We start from the raw sequence: 17668 nt of genomic DNA, 5'->3' as shown, positions 1-17668 counted from the left end.
GGGCATCAGCTGTGGGGGGTCTGAGTCTTCCTCTCCAAGCCAGGACCTGTCAGTCTTGCTTTGGATCCATCACTGCAGAGGAAGTTCCCAGCTGCGGGTTTCTCACCTGGCCCTTTGGCAGCTCTGCCCTTGGGGGGGAATGATGTGGGAAACGGGTTTGTGCAGATGTTACCTCAACGCCTGGATGCCACAGAGCTCCCTCCATCCTGGCAGTGTCCCAGGCCAGGCTGGGCACAGGGGCTTGGACCAGCTGCTCTAGGGGAAGGTGTCCCTGCTCGCGGCAGGGGTTGGAACTGGAGCAGCTCTGAGGTCTCTTCCCACCATTCCATGAACGGGCACTGAGCAGCCGCCGGTCCCGGTGTGTGTATCCGTTACCCAGGAGCCCTCCCGCAGGTCTCCCAGTCTGTGCCACTGCTCAGGAGCTGCTTCCCCAGGGAGCTGCGGGGGGTTCGACACCGGCACCCCCAGTTCTGCTCACGGGGCTGCTCCGGGTGCTCTCCCGGTGTCCTGGTTCCAGTGTGTCCCGATCCCGGTGTTCCCATTCCTGCTGTCCCTGTATCCCAGTGTGCCTGTTCCCAGTGTTCCTGCTGTTGTAATGTCTTGGTGTCCCTGTATCCCACTGCCCCGTATTCCTGAATCCCGGTGTCCCTGTATCCTGCTGTCTGTCCACATGTTCCTGTATCCCTATATCCCACTGCCCCGTATTCCTGAATCCTGGTGTCCCTGTATCCCACTGTCTGTCCCCAAGTTCCTGTATCCCTATATCCCACTGCCCCCGTATTCCTGAATCCTGGTGTCCCTGTATCCCACTGTCTGTCCCCATGTTCCTGTATCCCTATATCCCATGTTCCCATATCCCGCTGCCTCCGTGCTCCCGTATCCCGCAGTTCCCGGCGCGGGGCATGCCGGGAGCGGACTCGTTTTCCCAGCGCCGCTCGGGGGGGGCGGTGCTGCCGCCGGAGCCGGGGCCGGGGCCGAGCTGGGCTGAGCTGAGCTGGGCTGGGCTGTGCTGGGCTGGGCCGGGCCGAGCTGTGCTGGGCGGGCGCGGCGGGGCCGGATCGCGGCCGGAGCCAGGCCCGAGGCACGGCCGGACCCCCCGCTCGGCCGGGCCCGCTCCGCTCCGCTGCCGGCAGGATGCTCCGGTGCATGCCGCCGCTGTGGCGCTGCAACCGGCACGTGGAGGCGCTGGACCGGCGGCACTGCTCGCTGCAGGCCGTGCCCGAGGACATCTACCGGTACAGCCGCTCGCTGGAGGAGCTGCTGCTGGACGCCAACCAGCTGCGGGAGCTGCCCAAGGTGAGGCGCGGCCGGGCCCGGTGCAGGCCGCGGGCCCGGTGCAGGCCGGAGGCCGCCGCTGCCGCCTCCCCCCGGCCCTTCCCCGCCCCGGGAGCGGCCTCCCCCGGCTCGGTCCTCCGTGGCCTCGGCGGGGAACGCGGCTCCGCCTGCCCGGAGCCGAGTCTGGAGCCGAGCTCTGCCTGGCCGGACCCGGGGCCGAGTATCGGAGCCGAGTACCGGAGCTGAGCTCCGGAGCCGAGTCCCGCAGCCGAGCTCCGCCTGGCCAGACCCGGAGTCGAGCCCCGGAGCCGTTGCGGTCTGGGGCGAGGGAAGCCCCTGTGCCCGGTTGGGGGGGTTCGGGGGTTCCTTGTCCTGCCCGCGCTGTGTGAGCCGGCCCCGTGCGGAGCGGAGCGGAGCGGGAGCTTCAGAGCTCGGGTTTAACCTTAACATACAAAGGAGTCTGAGGAAGTTTGTTGAAAGTGAGAGAAAGCCTCTCACTTGTGTGGAGCTGCACTTGTGTGGAGCTGCACCTGCGGCTTGGTGCAGAGCCGGGGATGGACTGGGCTGGAAGGGACCTTAAAGCTCCTCCAGCTCCAGCCCTGCCATGGGCAGGGACCCCTTCCCCTGGAGCAGCTGCTCCAAGCCCCTGTGTCCAACCTGGCCTTGAGCCCTGCCAGGGATGGGGCAGCCACAGCTTCTCTGGGCACCCTGTGCCAGCGCCTCAGCACCCTCACAGGGAACAGCTTCTGTCTAAGAGCTCAGCTCAGTCTCCCCTCGGGCAGGTTCAAGCCATTCCCCTTGGCCTGTCCCTACAGGCCCTTGTCCCAAGCCCCTCTCCAGGTTTCTGGTAACCCCTTTAGGCGCTGGAGCTGCTCTTGCGTCTCCTTAGAGCCTCCCATAGTTCCGTTCATGCACAGAGCTCTGCACTGGTGACACTGGTAACACTCTGGGAGGCTTTAAGATGTTGCTGGGTATGGGATGTTCTGGAGGAAGTGTGCACATCTCTGTGGAAACTACTGGTTTATAAAGTGAGTGCAGTACAACCTGTGTCAGGGAGAGAACATGGGTGTTGCCTGCAGGTGTTTGAATGGCTCCTCAGTAACGATGGACAAAGTCACTGCTGCAGTGAAAAGCTTGAGAACCAGGTGATTATTTTGTGTTTGGAAGCCGCATGTTGAGTTATTGACACGTCAGGAATTGTGCCATGAAACCTGGGAACAGGCACCCGGAATCGTGGCTGAGGTTCAGGCCAAGGTTCTGTTTTGTCCAGCCAGGCAGTTTGTGCATCAATGCCTCCTGTAGGAGCAGCAGATTCCTGCTCTCATGGTTTGGGTTCCCTCTTCCCTGTGGATTGCTGTGAGCTGCTGCTGGTGAGGTTCAGTTGTGGGTGTGGAGATGCTCGTGTGATCCTTCATCATCTCTGTTCCATCGTGTCGCTCGGGGTCTTGCTGTACTGTAGTTCCCAAGCTATGGAAGATGTGTTCCAGCTGGTTGGGATTTAGGGATGAGGCTCTTTTCTGCAGAGGAGGCTGGTGGTGACACATCTGAACCTGCTGATCCTGGCACTGCCCAACTCTGCCATGTCCTGCCTCGTGGTTACCCTGGACCCGTAGGGCTGGGCCTTGGGTGGCTTTTGAAGAGCATCTTTTGGATCACATCTTATTTACCTGTGACCATATCCATATAATCCTGTGAAAGAGAAAACCCTGCTGAAAACCTGCCCTCACCCAGAGCCTGTGCTTGGGAGTGTTCAGCCTGGAGCAGCAGAGCTGCTGCCGGGGACTGTCCTGGACTCCTCTCTGCTCTTCGGCTTCCCCCGAATATTCAGGCTTGTCTGGTACAGAATGGTTAGAAACTGTGAGGGAAGCATCACTGAGGTCCTGCTCCTTCAGCCTCTAAGCAGATGTAGGGAAGCCGGAGGAGGTACCGGGCATGGGGAGCAGGAAGCAACATGCAACAGCTTCTGCAGCAGGAATAGGAACGTGGAGGGGATGTCTCCAGTCATGAAACCTATGGTGCAAGGTGGGGTTCTCCATCAGGTGATGGGGCTGGAGCATCACATGTGGCCTGGAGGGTGAGGACAGGGAGCGACTGGCCACACAGTTCTCCTTGCTTTGGAGGGAGGCAAGTAGCTCTACAAGGGGCTCAGTTCAGGACAAATGAAATCATTTTCCATGCGAATGGAGTTGAAGTGAGAAGGGACCTGCCAGGAGGAGCGATGGGTGCTCAGATCTGTCATGAGATCAGAGGGAACCAGTTCATGTGGGAGGAAGCGACTGAGAATGAGCATCTACAGAAGGACCACTTTGTGCTGCGTGTCCCAGGAGTGTGGGTTTGAACTCGCTGTGCTCACACTGTTCCTCACCCAGCACTGTCTGTAGCTGCTGTGGGCTGGCTCCAGCTGTGATGGTGTCAGCCCTACCCAACACTCACAAGCAAGGGGAGCATCAGACCCATGTGGCTGGGAGAAGCCTTTCCCCTTTTCAACCCCTTGCAGGTTTCTTCCAGCTGGTGCCACACGTGGTCTGGGGTAGCTGGAGAATTGCAGTGTGCTGGGGTGAGGATGCAGGGTTAGACCTACCTGAGGTTTTGACCCAGTGTGTGTCCTAATGTGCTGCTAGAAGATACTTGAGCAGTGAAGAGTTCTGCTCCTTAGTCCCAGGCACATGCATTGTGGGCAGGATGCTACTGCTGGGGCTGTGTGGGTCATGGAATCATGACCTGCACAGATCATGGAACAGATCATGGAATCATGGAATAGTTTGTGTTGGAAAGGAGCTTAAAGCTCCTCCAGCTCCAACCCCTGCCACAGGCAAGGACGCCTTCCACTAGAACAGGGTGCTCCAAGCCCCTGTGTCCAGCCTGGCCTTGAGCACTGCCAGGGATGGGTCAGCCACAGCTGCTCTGGGCACCCTGTGCCAGTGCCTCAGCACCCTCCCAGGGAACAGCTTCTGCCTAAGAGCTCAGCTCAGTCTCCCCCAGATACTCAATGTATGAGTAAGAATCTGCACATTATACAAGGTGGAGGTGAAAACTGCAAATGGATTCACCAGCTCTTCCACCAGGGAAGGAGGAGACAGCAGCACTCGGTTTGGGCACATATCTTCTCTGAAGGAGAGCAATGGGAGATGTCTCTGGGATGGGAGATGCTTCCCACTTGAGGAGCACTTAGTGGAAATGAGTCTGTTGTGTAAGAGGGACTGGGAGAGGATCTGCATGTCCCACCAGGGGAGGTTGGGACGTGTGCTGGCTTCCCAGGACAGGGCTGTGTGTGCCCATCCCTCTGGAGAGCAGTTCCAGGGACTGCAGGAGGGGCTGGGAGAGGAGATCAGCATGTGGAGGTCACTCAGAAACTGTGAATGAAAGTTGTGGCATTGGCAGCAAGTTTGACCAGAGCAGGTTCAGGTTTAAGGGCTGCAGCAGAATTGCTGGCGAGGGCTTCCATGTGGAGGTGAGTTTTGGAGCAGGAGGGAGGGTGGCTTTTGGAGAGGTCATTTTAGAGTCACAGAATGGTTGTTCCTGTTCTGCAGTCAGCAGAGAGCTTCCTTTGGGAAGGGCTGGGTTTACCTGGCCTGGCCCATGACCTGGCTGCCTCCGGCTGACCTGCTTCTGTTTGTCTTCATTCTGTTTGTCCCAGAGTCCAGAGCCACTGGAAATCTCTTTTCCCATGGCACCATTTCCTTCCATACCAGAACTTCCATGCCCCCTTCCTTGTCCTTGGTCTTGATCAGATGGGCCTGACACCAACAGGCCTCTCATTCCCAAACTGTGGAGGTGAACACTTGTTACCCTGCTGTGCCCAATGTTCTCCCTTCTGCTCTTGCTTCTGTTCTATTTCTCCTGGGTGGAATCTTCTCTGCTCTAATGGAAAATACAAAATCCCATTGGATCAGTTCTCTGAGCTCCTCACAAGGGTGTCTCAATTCCAGAGATCCGGAGCTCTCTTCCGGTTCCTGCTCTACCTGCCTTGCTTCAGGTGATCTCTGCAGGGCCTGGAGCTCCCGCAGTGGGATAAGGAGCAGGTCCTTCAGCCTGGTAAACCAGGACATCAGAGCTACGAACCCACTTGACTCATTCCCTCCACTCTACCAGCACTTGAGAGGTGCAGGTCTCACCAGAAAGGAATGAACACAGCCTGGAATTCTGCTGGAATTTGGAGGTGGCAGATGGAGCCAATCACAGACCAGGAGCTGCTCAACAGGGATCCATCCAGAGGCTCTTGGTGTGCTCTGAGTGCTCAGGTTTGGACTAGGGGAAAGCAACAGGGAGAGGTCGGAAGGGACCTGGGTGTGGAGCAGAGCCTGTAGGACCTGGTGGAGGAGGAGGGAGGAGCTGGAAATCATGAACAAGCTTCCCATTACCTGGCAATGTGTCTGCAGCAGAACCTTCTGTGTGCTGGGTGCATCCCCAGTGTGAGCAGCAGCTCAGGGGGGGATCCTGCCCCTCTGCTGCAGGAAGGGGAGAGCTGAGAGCAGCTCCAGTGCCTAAAGGGGCTGCAGGGAACCTGGAGAGGGGCTTGGGACAAGGGATGTAGGGACAGGCCAAGGGGAATGGCTTGAACCTGCCCGAGGGGAGACTGAGCTGAGCTCTGAGGCAGAAGCTGTTCCCTGTGAGGGTGCTGAGGCGCTGGCACAGGGTGCCCAGAGAAGCTGTGGCTGCCCCATCCCTGGCAGTGCTCAAGGCCAGGTTGGACACAGGGGCTTGGAGCAGCTGCTCCAGGGGAAGGGGTCCCTGCCTGTGGCAGGGGTTGGGACTGGATGAAGCTCTAAGGTCCCTTCCAACCCTAACCAGCCTGGGCTTCCATGATTCTATCAAGTTGACATGAAGAAGGAAGGAGACCTCTTCTGTGTCAAAGCCAGCTCCTTAAGTTCCTGCTTTCCCCCTCTCTGCAGTAGTAGCTTTGACACACAGTCTGGGAGTGGGGGTGGTGCTGGAGGGGCAAAACCTTGGGATGTCTAATGCACTTTCTGCTTTGCTTTTCCGTACTAAAGCTCCCATGACAAGTTGGACACTCCAGAGACCCTGTTTTCCTACTATCCAGTGAGCTGTTGTTACCTTGTATTGGAAGTTATGGGAGTTGGACACCAGGGAGAGGAGACCCTGTGGGTCCAGCGCAGGTTCTGTCCTGTTCTGGCTCGTTGCTGTTTCCATCTTGGTGGGGTAATTTCTGGCTGGTTGGAGAGTCTCAGCCCAGGTTTCAGTGACTCCTTGGTGGCCTGAGGCTTAAGCACCGTGTCCTTCATCTTGAGCTGGGTCTGGAGGAGGGTGAAACCCCAGTGCTGTTTGTCACTTTCCCAGGACAAGGTGGGGCCTTGCAAAGCTCATTAACAGCAGCTTTGGATTTCCTGGCATCTGGGGCCTGCACAGAGGACCTTGGGCTTCATTTACTGCCAGGCAGACTCAGGCTGCTCCTTTCATCCCTATGCTGACAGCCCTTCCTGAGTGAGCCAGGAGTCACCAGTGCCAGGCTTGTGCTGCCCAAGCTCCTGGGTGTGATGGGCACCTTTTCCTGTGCTGCATGTGAACTGTCAGAGCTGCATCTGTTTAACAAAACCAGTCCAGAAACTGGTTCCACTTGATTGTTGTGAGACCTCTGCTCAGAGCTGGCATCTCTCCCCATTCCTTCCGGGACTTCAGGAGCCGTCCCACTTCATCTACATGTGTTGTGTTTGTTGTCTTCAGAGGCAGGGTCTCCTGGACATGCTGCTGCCCAGAAGCTGACATTAGTGGAGACCATTTCACCCTCCTCCTTTGCTTTGTGTGCTCACACTGTCTGATGAACCCTGGGTGGTGAGCAGGCGGCTTGAGGGGTTGTACTGGAGTGGTAGCAGCTGAGTATGGGCCCAGTTGTGGAAAGAACTTGTACAACTCTTGATCATTCCATGCTTGGACATGCATAGAACCCCAGGCTGGTTTGTGTTGGAAGGGACCTTAAAGCTCATCTGATTCCAATCCCTTCCCCTGGAGCAGCTGCTCCAAGCCCCTGTGTCCAACCTGGCCTTGAGCACTGCCAGGGATGGGGCAGCCACAGCTGCTCTGGGCACCCTGTGCCAGCGCCTCAGCACCCTCACAGGGAAGAGCTTCTGCCCAAGAGCTCAGCTCAATCTCCTCTGATCCAGACAAGGGAGCAGGAAGGAGGAGCATGGAAGTGATTTCATGCTCAGGTCCACAAGTAAAATGAACTGTTAATATTCCCTTCCCTGTGAGCTCCAAGGTGTGGGGTCAGCTTTGCTGTAGACACTGGGTGGACATGCTGCTCTGTGTGGGTCTCAGAAGATGCTCAGGTCTTGGAGCAGGCTCAAGTGAGTGTGCCAGGGGGTTAAAGGCATTCTGGGCTGCAGAGTTCAGTAGAGCAGAGTTCAGGAGGGTTTAGGGACTCTGGCCAGGACAGTGCTGCCTCTCATCACATCTCCCTCTGCCCTGGCTTTGGACCATGTGGGAAGGTCACCAGTGGAGGCTCCCTCAGTCTGCCCCCTGGGTTCAGCTGCCGTGGGTCCTGTAAACCTCTCAGTGTCTTTCTGTCCTCCTGTGGTTAATAACATCTTCCATGTCTCTGGGTCGTTGGCTGCTTGGAATGAGTTTGTACCTTTGGGATTCCTCCTGATCCTTGGTGACAGTTACTGGTTCACCTTCCCTTGCCCACCCTCCAGGACACTGGTGACAGTTGTTGGTGCAGGTTCACCTTCCCTTGCCCACCTTCCAGGACACTGTTGCTCAAGCATAATCGTGGTATCAGTGTGACCATACAGATTCTTTGCTCATCCCCTGATCTGTTCACACCTTTAAGATCTTTTCTTATTCCCTTTGTCTGTTGCCTGAACATCTGCCAGAAATTACTTAGCTGGTGTTCATTGATGGTTCGAGGTGAAGGCAGGACCAGTGTAACGTTGTCAGGTCTCCTCTGACCTGTCCCCTTGAACACCCCTGGGCTTCACAACCTTGTTTCCCCATCTCCCTGATAGAGCTGGGCTGGGGCAGGGAGCAGTGGTGGGACTGGGCAGAGGGAGGAGGCACCTGCAGAGCTCCTGCATGAAGAGGTTCTGTGTGGATCCTGGCTCCTTGCTTCCCATCTCTAGTTCAGGGTGTTTAATGGTGTGTGTCTGAACTGTTCCTTGTGCAGCTGCTTTGGCTCCTTCCTCTTCTTCCTGCTCTTTAGGTACTGGGAGGCTGTTGTAAGGCTGTTAAATGCCCATTGGTGCCCCACATCTGCCGCAGGAGTGCTGATATGTTGGCGGCCCTCAGATGTGTAAGTGGTCCTTGGTGCCCTTTGGAGACCTCCCATCCCACCACACAGGGCTGAGCTGGAGCTCTCTTGGTTACTCTGGCAGGTTCTGCACTTGTAGCTGCTGCTTTTGTGTTCCATGTGCAGCCTGGGACCATGAACTGCTCCATCACTGGTCCCCATGAACCCTTGGCTGCAGAGGGGTGTTCACTGCAGTGTCCTGGTCCAGTTCTGGCTGGGGATCCCCTCTCTGGGCCCTGCTTTGGGTTGTCATTTCACTGGGAGCAGATTCCGCTGCTTCTGCACATCCTGCTGTCTGCAGGGGAACAGTTGCTGCCTCCGCCCCGGAGGGGGCTGCATTCCTTAGTCCCTGCCTAAAGGCCTGGGAAGGAGCAGCTGAGGAGCTTTTGGCCTGGAGACAACTTGCTTTGTTGTAGCTGGAATGTGTTCCTGACGCTTAAGTGCTTTTAGATGTTGAAGCACATTCCTGAGGGCCTGATCCATGGGGTTAAATAGTCGGAAATCCGGGCAATGCGTGAGGGAGGGCTGTGTCCCACAGGAGCAGCCCTTGTGCCTGTCATAGAGTCATGGGATGGTTGAGGTTGGAAGGGACCTTAAAGCTCCTCCAGCTCCAACCCCTGCCAGGGCAGGGACCCCTTCCCCTGGAGCAGCTGCTCCAAGCCCCTGTGTCCAACCTGAGCACTGCCAGGGATGGGGCAGCCACAGCTGCTCTGGGCACCCTGTGCCAGCACCTCAGCACCCTCATTGTACAAAGTTTTCTCCTCACATCCAGTTTGAATCTCCCCTGTTTTAGTTTAACCCCATCACTCCGTGTCCTGTGCCTCCATCCCTTGTCCCAAGCCCCTCTCCAGGTTTCCTGCAGCCCCTTTAGGCACTGGAGCTGCTCTCAGCTCTCCCCTTCAGGAGCCTTCTCTCCTCCAGGCTGCCCCAGCCCAGCTCTCTCAGCCTGGCTCCAGCCCTCACAGCAGCTCTGTGGCCTCCTGTGTACCCTCTTCAACAGGTCCATGTCTTTCCTGTACTGAGAACTCCAGAGCTGGAACTGGATCTCCAGGTGGGATCTCATCAGTGTCGGGTCAGTCTCCTTGAGCTTCAAGCTCAGTGTGTTCAGTGGGCTCAGCACCATCCTCACCCATGGGTGGGCAGGGGAGCAGCATCCCCATCTCATGTGCTTACAGAGCCACCCTCTGATCCCTGTGGAATGATGTGCAGGACTGGATGCACACCAAGCATTGCACTGCTCCATGGCACCAGCTGCTCCGCTCTGGGATGCCCTGGGCTGAGCCTTGCAGCTTGTTGTGTGCTAGTGGCCAGGAAGGGCTGAAGCACTTGGGTACCTGTGGCAGGTGCTGTGAGGTGTGAAGAGGGGAATGGCTCTGTCACTGAGGTCAGATCTTTGGGAAGGTTCCTTTGGGATGGCACATGGTCTGTGTCCACTGTACCCAGTGCCCAGGATCCGGCCCAGCATTCAGACAGCAGGTGAAGCACTGAACCCCAAGCAGTGTGCAGAGTTCTCTCCCCCTTTCTCCTCTACCATTCATCTTGCCCTGCCCTACTCAGGTGAGTCAGACCCACCTCTGGGTACATGGCACAAGGCACACCTCAGAGGTGTGAGGATCTACATGGGTAATGGTGGTGTGACCCTCGCCATGGCACACAGGTTGCCCCATGGGGCTGAGATGCTGGAGCTCCAAACTGATGCTCTCATTTCCCACCTTAGTGGTCACTGTTCTGACCTCTGCTACCAATAATTCTGTTATCCACACTAGATTTCAGGTGGAATGATGATCTTGGATCTCACTGTCCTGGGAGTGTATGGTGCTTGTATTGTTTCACAGAACCCCAGACTAGTTAGAGTTGGAAGAGACCTTAGAGATGCTCCAGCTCCAACCCCGTGCCACAGGCAGGGACACCTTCCACTGAAGCAGGGTGCTCCAAGCCCCATCCAACCTGGCCTGGAGCCCTGCCAGGGATGGGGCATCCTCCCAGCAGAGGGGAAGGTGTGTTCTGGGTTCCCTGCTCTGGGGATAGAGTGCAGTTTAAACCAGCAGTCCCGGCCCTGCTGCAGTGGCTGCTCCTGCTCTGCCCATGGAGCTGGTGACCTGCAGGGCTCAGCTCTGGAGAGGATCTGGCTCTGGCTCTGGCTCTGTGGCCTCACCTGTGAGGGGTTAACTGGAGCACAGGGACTCTGAAGGACTGAGCCTGACCAGAGCTGATCCAGGCACAGACCCAGGTGGAGCAGCCTGAGGAGCAGCACTTGGGGGGCTGGGGGAGGAGAAGCTCCCCATGAACTGGCTTCAGTGAGCGCTTGAGCCCAGAGCCCCCTGTGTGCTGGGTGCAGCTCAGTGTGAGCAGCAGCTCAGGGAGGGGATCCTGCCCCTCTGCTGTGGGGAGGGGAGACCTGAGAGCAGCTCCAGAGCCTGAAGGGGCTGCAGGGAACCTGGAGAGGGGCTTGGGACAAGGGATGTAGGGACAGGACAAGGGGAATGGCTTGAACCCGCCCAAGAGAGGGGAGACTGAGCTGAGCTCTGAGGCAGAAGCTGTTCCCTGGGAGGGTGCTGAGGCGCTGGCACAGGGTGCCCAGAGAAGCTGTGGCTGCCCCATCCCTGGCAGTGCTCAAGGCCAGGTTGGACACAGGGGCTTGGAGCAGCTGCTCCAGGGGAAGGGGTCCCTGCCAAGGCAGGGGTTGGGGCTGGAGGAACTTTGAGGTCTCTTGCAGCCTAAACCATTCTATGATGTGGAGGATGAGGCCGAGGCTCATTCCTAAGCCAGGTGGGTTTTCCTGAGTTCATTCTGCTTGCCCATGGAAGAGCTCAGCACTGACTAAAGTGAAGCTGTGGCTTAACCTGGCATGTAAACTAAGCACAGGCAGAACACTTCCCATGTGCTGAGCTCGGTGGGATCAGGGACTTTGTGCTCTTGTGTCTCAGTGGATGAGAGGCTCTGCAGAGCGGGTGTTGGGCATCCCAGTGTTACCAGTGAGGAACGTGTCCTGCACCCGTGTGCTCACGCCTGTCTCAGTACACAGGTGTTTCAGTTCCTCAGCTGAAGCTCCCAAACCTGAGCTTGTGCTACCAGTGTTTCCTGTTCTCACAAACTGGCTCAACTCGTTGCTGGTTCTGTGGATGACCTCAGATGGAACCACACTGTCTGGAAGCGTTCCCTGAGTAAGACTCGCCTACCACTGGGGATGGATGTGTGGACAGGTTGGCTCTGCTTGCCTGGGTGAAACATCTCAATGTGAAGCTGCCATCTCTTTGCAGTGGTGATGGGTTTGAATGTCTGCAGTGATTCTGCTCTATTGGATCTGATATTTCTCTTTTACAAAGGCCATGTTCTGATCAAGAGTTTCATTAATAATTGCATTGGGTTCAAGCCTTCCCACTTCTGTCTGTATTGTCCTATTTCAGTGCTGACGTGGATCTTGTACAGCTGCTGAAGCATCACTCGTAGGTACAGCAGAGGTCTTTGTAGTTCCTTGGGGTTCTTTGGCCTTGCTGCAAGGGGGTGTTTGCTCCAGCAGGCATAGAACCAAGAGCTGTGAGGAATCTGTTGGCTTTGGGGAGGTTCTTGGGAAGCCAACCTGCTTACAGCAGATATCTGTGTGACTTCCAGGGGCTGGTGTGCTTAAACGGGGAGATATTTGTCACGGTTGGGGCTCTCCCAAAGGTTCGATGCTTCATGTCTGTTGTTTGACATAGTTCTGAGCTTCAGTGTTCGTCTGGCACCAGCGAAAACTGATGTTTGAGAGGTTTCATTCAGTTATGTTCTGAGTGTCACTTATGTCGGGTGTGATGGGGAAGGGCTGAGGGACCTGGGGGGTTCAGATGGAGAAGAGAAGGCTCAGGGGGGACCTGATGGCTCCTCCAAGTGCCTGCAGGAGGATGGAGCCAGGAGGGGCTGGGCTCTGCTCCCAAGGAACAAGGGATGGGACAAGAGGGAACAGCCTCAAGCTGCACCAGGGCAGGTTCAGGTGGAGCTGAGGAACAATTCCTGCCCCAGAGGGTGCTGAGGCATTGGAACAGGCTGCCCAGGGCAGGGCTGCAGTCATGGACCCTGTGAGTGCTCACACACTGTGAGGATGAGACCTCAGTGCCATGGGTTAGTGGTGGCCTTGGCAGTGCTGGGCAATGGTTGGACTGGATGATCGTGAAGGTCTTTTCCAGTTGTTGCCAGGATTTGATGATTCTGAGGACTTTTGACTGTGAGGATTGTCAGTTGTTGGAGCCAGGGGCCCAGAGGGTGTTTGGATCCTCCAGCACTGGAGGGTTTGAAAGACTTCACAAAGGTTTGAGCACCTACATCTGAATTCCCACCCAAACCATTCCATGATACAAAGTAAATGGGATGGGGTGGACTGTGGGATTGTCACGACAGTCTCATGCTGAGGTGTGGTGTGACGCCGCTCACAGGGTCTGTGGTGGTTTTAGGGTGTGTGGGTTCTTGGTGTGACCTCACTCACAGGCTCTCTGGAGGTTCTGGTTATCTGCAGTGAGGTTGTTACAAAGCTTTGAGTAAAAGCTCTGACTAAAAGACTGTTACCATGAGCAGGGCAGTTCCTTCAGGTGCATTAGACACATGGTACAGCCGGGCCAAGGAGCTCTCTCTTGGTGACCTTGGTGGTCCAGCTGTGGAAGTGCAGCCCAGGCACAGGCAGAGCTGCATCAATGGTCACAGTCACCTCCAAACCTCTGCTGTGTCAGGAGATGCTTCCCATGTTTATTGCAGTGAATGTGCAGTGTGCTCCTGGCTGGTTTATTGGGCTCTTTCTCAATGCCACATACCCTGAGCCTGCCTCAGCTGTGCAGGAGTGCCCGGACTGGGGCTGGGGATGCTCCCGTTGTTGTTCCCCAGCAGCTCACACAGTCGTGCCTGGAATTTCCTTGTGCTCTAAAATTAGGAGAAGGCTCAAGGAAACAATAGTGGATCCGGGCTCTGAACCTCCTGCCCTGGCGTGAACCTTTGTTGTCAGTTGGACTTTCACCTACTTCCTTTCCTGGGGAACTGATTTGTGTAGATAAACGGGGTAGGACTGTGCTGTGCAGTGGTGGGAGGAGCTGTTTGCTTCTGGTCTTACTTCTTATGGTCTGTATCACTTCAGGACATGAGGAGCACGACTTTCATGTCCCTGTTATTCATCCCAGGGCACTTCTCCCTTTCCCTTTGGGAAGGATGTGGAATGATGGCCCCAAAGGTGCAGCAGCACTTCCTGAGTGAGGCTGCTCCATGAAGAACAGCAGTGGTTCTGATCTCAGGCACAACCCTGTGAGGGTGCTGAGGCGCTGGCACAGGGTGCCCAGAGAAGCTGTGGCTGCCCCATCCCTGGCAGTGCTCAAGGCCAGGTTGGACACAGGGGTTGGAGTACCCTGCTCCAGTGGAAGGGGTCCCTGCCCTGGCAGGGGTTGGAGCTGGAGGAGCTTTAAGGTCCCTTCCAGCCCAAACCATTCCATGATTTATTCTATGATTCATGGTTGCTGTATGTCACTTTCTCATTCCTTATCCCTCCCTTGTCTGGTCTGTAGTATTGTTCTTTGCAATGTTATGAGTGACAATTGTGGGTGTCCCATCACCCAAACTTGAGCGAATCTCAGTATCCCCAACCCTGGGAAGATCTGTTTCCTCCCGTTATGCAGATGGATTACTGGAGAGGGCACTCAGAACAAAGGTTCAGACCTCACATTCTTGTTTGATCCTTCTCAGAGTGGTCTGTGTGAGCAGCCCAGGGCAGTTCTGGAGTCTCCATCATAGAATCATAGAATAGTTAGGCTTGGAAGGGACCTTAAGATCATCTAGTTCCAACCCCCCTGCCACAGGCAGGGACACCCCACACTAAAGCATGCCATGCAAGGCTTCGTTCCACCTGGCCTTGAACACTGCCAGGGATGGAGCATTCACAACCTCCCTGGGCAAACCATTCCAGTACCTCACCACCCTAACAGTAAAGAATTTCTTCCTTATATCAAGTCTTAAACCTCTGCTGTTTAAGTTTCAACCCGTTAGTCCTTGTCCTGTCACTGCAGTCCCTAATGAAGAGTCCCTCCCCAGCATCCCTGTAGGCCCCTTCAGATACTGGAAGGCTGCTGTAAGTGTTCTCACACCATGCAGACCAGGCCCTCAGTGCCATGGGTTACTGGTGGCTTTGGCAGTGCTGGGCGATCTTGAAGGTTTTTTCCAACCCAGTTGTTTCTATGATTGATGAACGTCATCATCAACCGTTCCCAGCTCCTGTAGTTGGCTTCTGAGGCTCCGCAGGTGTGAAGACGTTGGCTGTTGTTAGACTGGGAGGCCTCTAGAGGTCACTTCCCATTAACTTTCCCATGACTGCTGTTTCTAGGAAGGAATTTGCTCCTCTTTGTCGCTTGTGTCCTACAGATTTCCTGAGCCTTCCCTTGTACAAGTGAGGCAAACACTTTCCCTGTTGGTGTAGGCACCTATCACTGATGGGTGAGCAAGCTGGTCAGGTGGAAAGTGTCCCTGCTCATTGCGGGGGCATTGAAGGTCCCTTCAACCCAAACCATTCTATGATGTCCTGACAACAAGGCCTGCACCAGGATGTGTGTGGCAGCAGGGACAGGACCTCAGTCTGGAAGTCACCTCATGTGTCTCCTCTTGACCAGGCTCATAAGCTCTATGGTGTCTGCTGCATAGTGACTTCCTCTTGGTGCTAGTATTTAACTGCCTAAGGTGAAAGGTTGTCTTAGAAAACAAGGAGCATCCACTTTGATCCAACAAGGGAGAGAAGAGCAGTGTGATGATAGAGATTGTGAGTGAATCATGAAGCTAAACCCATGAAATGCCTTTCTGCTTCACTTGTCTCCTTGAGACCTCATGGGGTCCTCATCTGTGCAGCCACTGCTCTCTGAGGCCCTCCCCGGGACAGAAGCTCTTGTGTGCATGGGGGGAGGCTCAGGTTTGCCTTGAGGTGAGCAGACAGGTTCCCCCAGAGCTGCTGCTGACCCCCTTGTCTTCTCCCCTGTCACAGCCTTTCTTCAGGCTCCTGAACCTGCGCAAGCTGGGTCTGAGCGACAATGAGATCCAGAGGCTTCCCCCCGAGGTGGCCAACTTCATGCAGCTGGTGGAACTGGACATCTCACGCAATGGTAAGGTCAGAGCTGGATGGGGAGGGGTGCCCCACAGCCATACCGTGGGCACGCACCTTGGGAGTACCCTCCACAGTCCCACAGAGTGATCTCTTGGAGTTTTGAGCTATAGAATATGGGTGTCCTGCTGTATCTCAGGCTGTCAACAGGACCTGGTGTCCCATTTTCCACATGTTGGCCTCTGCTCAAGCCTCATTTTTTCTCTCACATATTTCTTCCAGACATTCCAGAAATTCCTGAAAGCATCAAATTCTGCAAGTCCTTGGAAATCGCAGACTTCAGCGGGAATCCTCTCTCCAGGTAGGAAGGCAAATGCAACCCTTTATGCAGCTGAGAATGAGAATTGAAGCTCCTCATTCTCCTGAGCTTTCTCTGGTCTTCATCTTGTCATTGTCCTTGTATGAAGTCAAGACCTTGGATCACATACAGGTTGGCTGCCAGCACCTCCAGGTGCCTGTTCACTTGGCATAAGGAAGAGCTAGTGTGTCCTCTACTGTGGGGCCTGTGGCTTGGATTGAAGAGCCTCTAGTCTAGCTATTGCCACTGGTGTGAGTGGTGTGAGGGCTTTTGTCCTCTTGCAGTGTGTTAGTCAATCCTTAGCCCGTCACCCTGGTGCACACAACCAGAATGGATGTGGACTTGTACTGCTCTGCTCTCTATTGGTCCCTTTTGCTCTGTGTGTTATTTATGTCCCAGGAGCTGTCCTTTGAGCTCTGTGGTCCTTGCCCTGATCCCTCAGTGCCCAGAGCTGTGTCCAGAAACTGAGCTCTCTGCCCAGCATCTTTGTATTCTTTCTCTTATTCCATGTTTTGGGAATTCAAGTGTGGTTCCTCTGCCTTGGTGAACCATACCCCAGGCACTGGTGTCTCCATGCATTGTCTGCGGTGTCTGACTCCAGATGTCTGCTGCCAAAGCTGCTCTTCATGCAGGACTTCCTTCCTGTGGTGCCAGGCACTGCCAGAATAGAACACACTTTTCTGTTGGTGGGAATCATAGAATCCCTGATTGGTTTATGTTGGAAGAGACCTTAAGATCATCCAGCTCCAACCCCTGTCACAGGCAGGGACCCCTTCCCCTGGAGCAGCTGCTCCAAGCCCCTGTGTCCAACCTGGCCTTGAACACTGCCAGGGATGGGGCAGCCACAGCTTCTCTGGGCACCCTGTGCCAGCGCCTCAGCACCCTCACAGAGACAAGTTTCTGCCTAATATCTAACTGAAACCTCCCTTGTTTCAGTTTGAACCCATCACCCCTTGTCCTGTCGCTGCAGTCTCTGATGAAGAGTCCCTCTCCAGCATCCCTGTAGCCCCTTCAGACACTGGAAGCTTCTCTGAGGTCTCCATGCAGCTTCTCTTCTCCAGGCTGAACAGCCCCAGCTGTGTACCATGGTGTCGTGGTTTAAACCCAACCACACAGCTCATTCACTCACTCCCCCCTTTCTCCCCCAACTCCCAGAGAGCTGGGGAGGAGAATCCAAAGAATGTAGCTCCCATGGGTTGAGATAAGAACAGTTTAATAACTAAGGTATAACACAAATCACTACTGCTACTACTACTACTAATAATAATAATGATAAAGGGAATAACAAGTGAAGAGAATACAACACCTCACAAGCCGCTGACTGATAACTCACCCCACCCCGCCCATCCGAGCACCGACCGATACCTCCTCCAACCCCCCAGAGCCCCAGCCCTTCCAGATAACTCCCGGTTACATCCTGGGCATGACATGCTATGGTATGGAATACCTCTTTGGCTAGCCTGGGTCAGGTGTCCTCTCTCCTTCCTCCCGGCTTCCCCTCCTCCCTGGCAGAGCATGAGGCTCAGGAAGTCCTTGGACAAACCAAACATTTGAGCAGTAACTACAACCATAGGTGCTGTCAGCACCGTTCCCAGGCCGAAAGTCAAAACACAGCACTGCACCAGCTACCAAGAAGGAGAAAACATGACTGCGACTGCTGAACCCAGGACACATGGGAAGGACCAGCACTTCTATATTGGAAGTTCCCTATTAGAGTCATTTTGTGGCCCAGAGTTACAGGACGAGTGTCATGAGC

The 17668-nt window shown here is 55.5% G+C and overlaps 1 protein-coding gene across 4 annotated transcripts in view; it reads left to right on the top strand.

The window, feature by feature from the left end:
• Window positions 1–1051: 1051 nt before the first annotated feature.
• Window positions 1052–17668, top strand: part of SCRIB (scribble planar cell polarity protein) — a 100582-nt gene continuing 83965 nt past the window's right edge. The window contains exons 1-3 of one of the 4 annotated variants that reach the window (XM_034070232.1): window positions 1052–1296; window positions 15498–15615; window positions 15837–15915. In XM_034070232.1, coding sequence (XP_033926123.1) covers window positions 1135–1296; window positions 15498–15615; window positions 15837–15915 — 359 coding nt within the window. In that variant the 5' untranslated portion in view covers window positions 1052–1134. The remainder of the gene's footprint in view (window positions 1297–15497; window positions 15616–15836; window positions 15916–17668) is intronic. The other 3 variants (XM_034070241.1, XM_034070246.1, XM_034070254.1) reach the window with 3 other exon arrangements.

Source organism: Melopsittacus undulatus, chromosome 1 (genome assembly GCF_012275295.1).
Source record: "Melopsittacus undulatus isolate bMelUnd1 chromosome 1, bMelUnd1.mat.Z, whole genome shotgun sequence".
Taxonomy (NCBI): domain Eukaryota; kingdom Metazoa; phylum Chordata; class Aves; order Psittaciformes; family Psittaculidae; genus Melopsittacus; species Melopsittacus undulatus.
The sequence above is the reverse complement of the archived record's forward strand: the minus strand, read 5'-3'. Positions and strand labels throughout refer to the sequence as shown.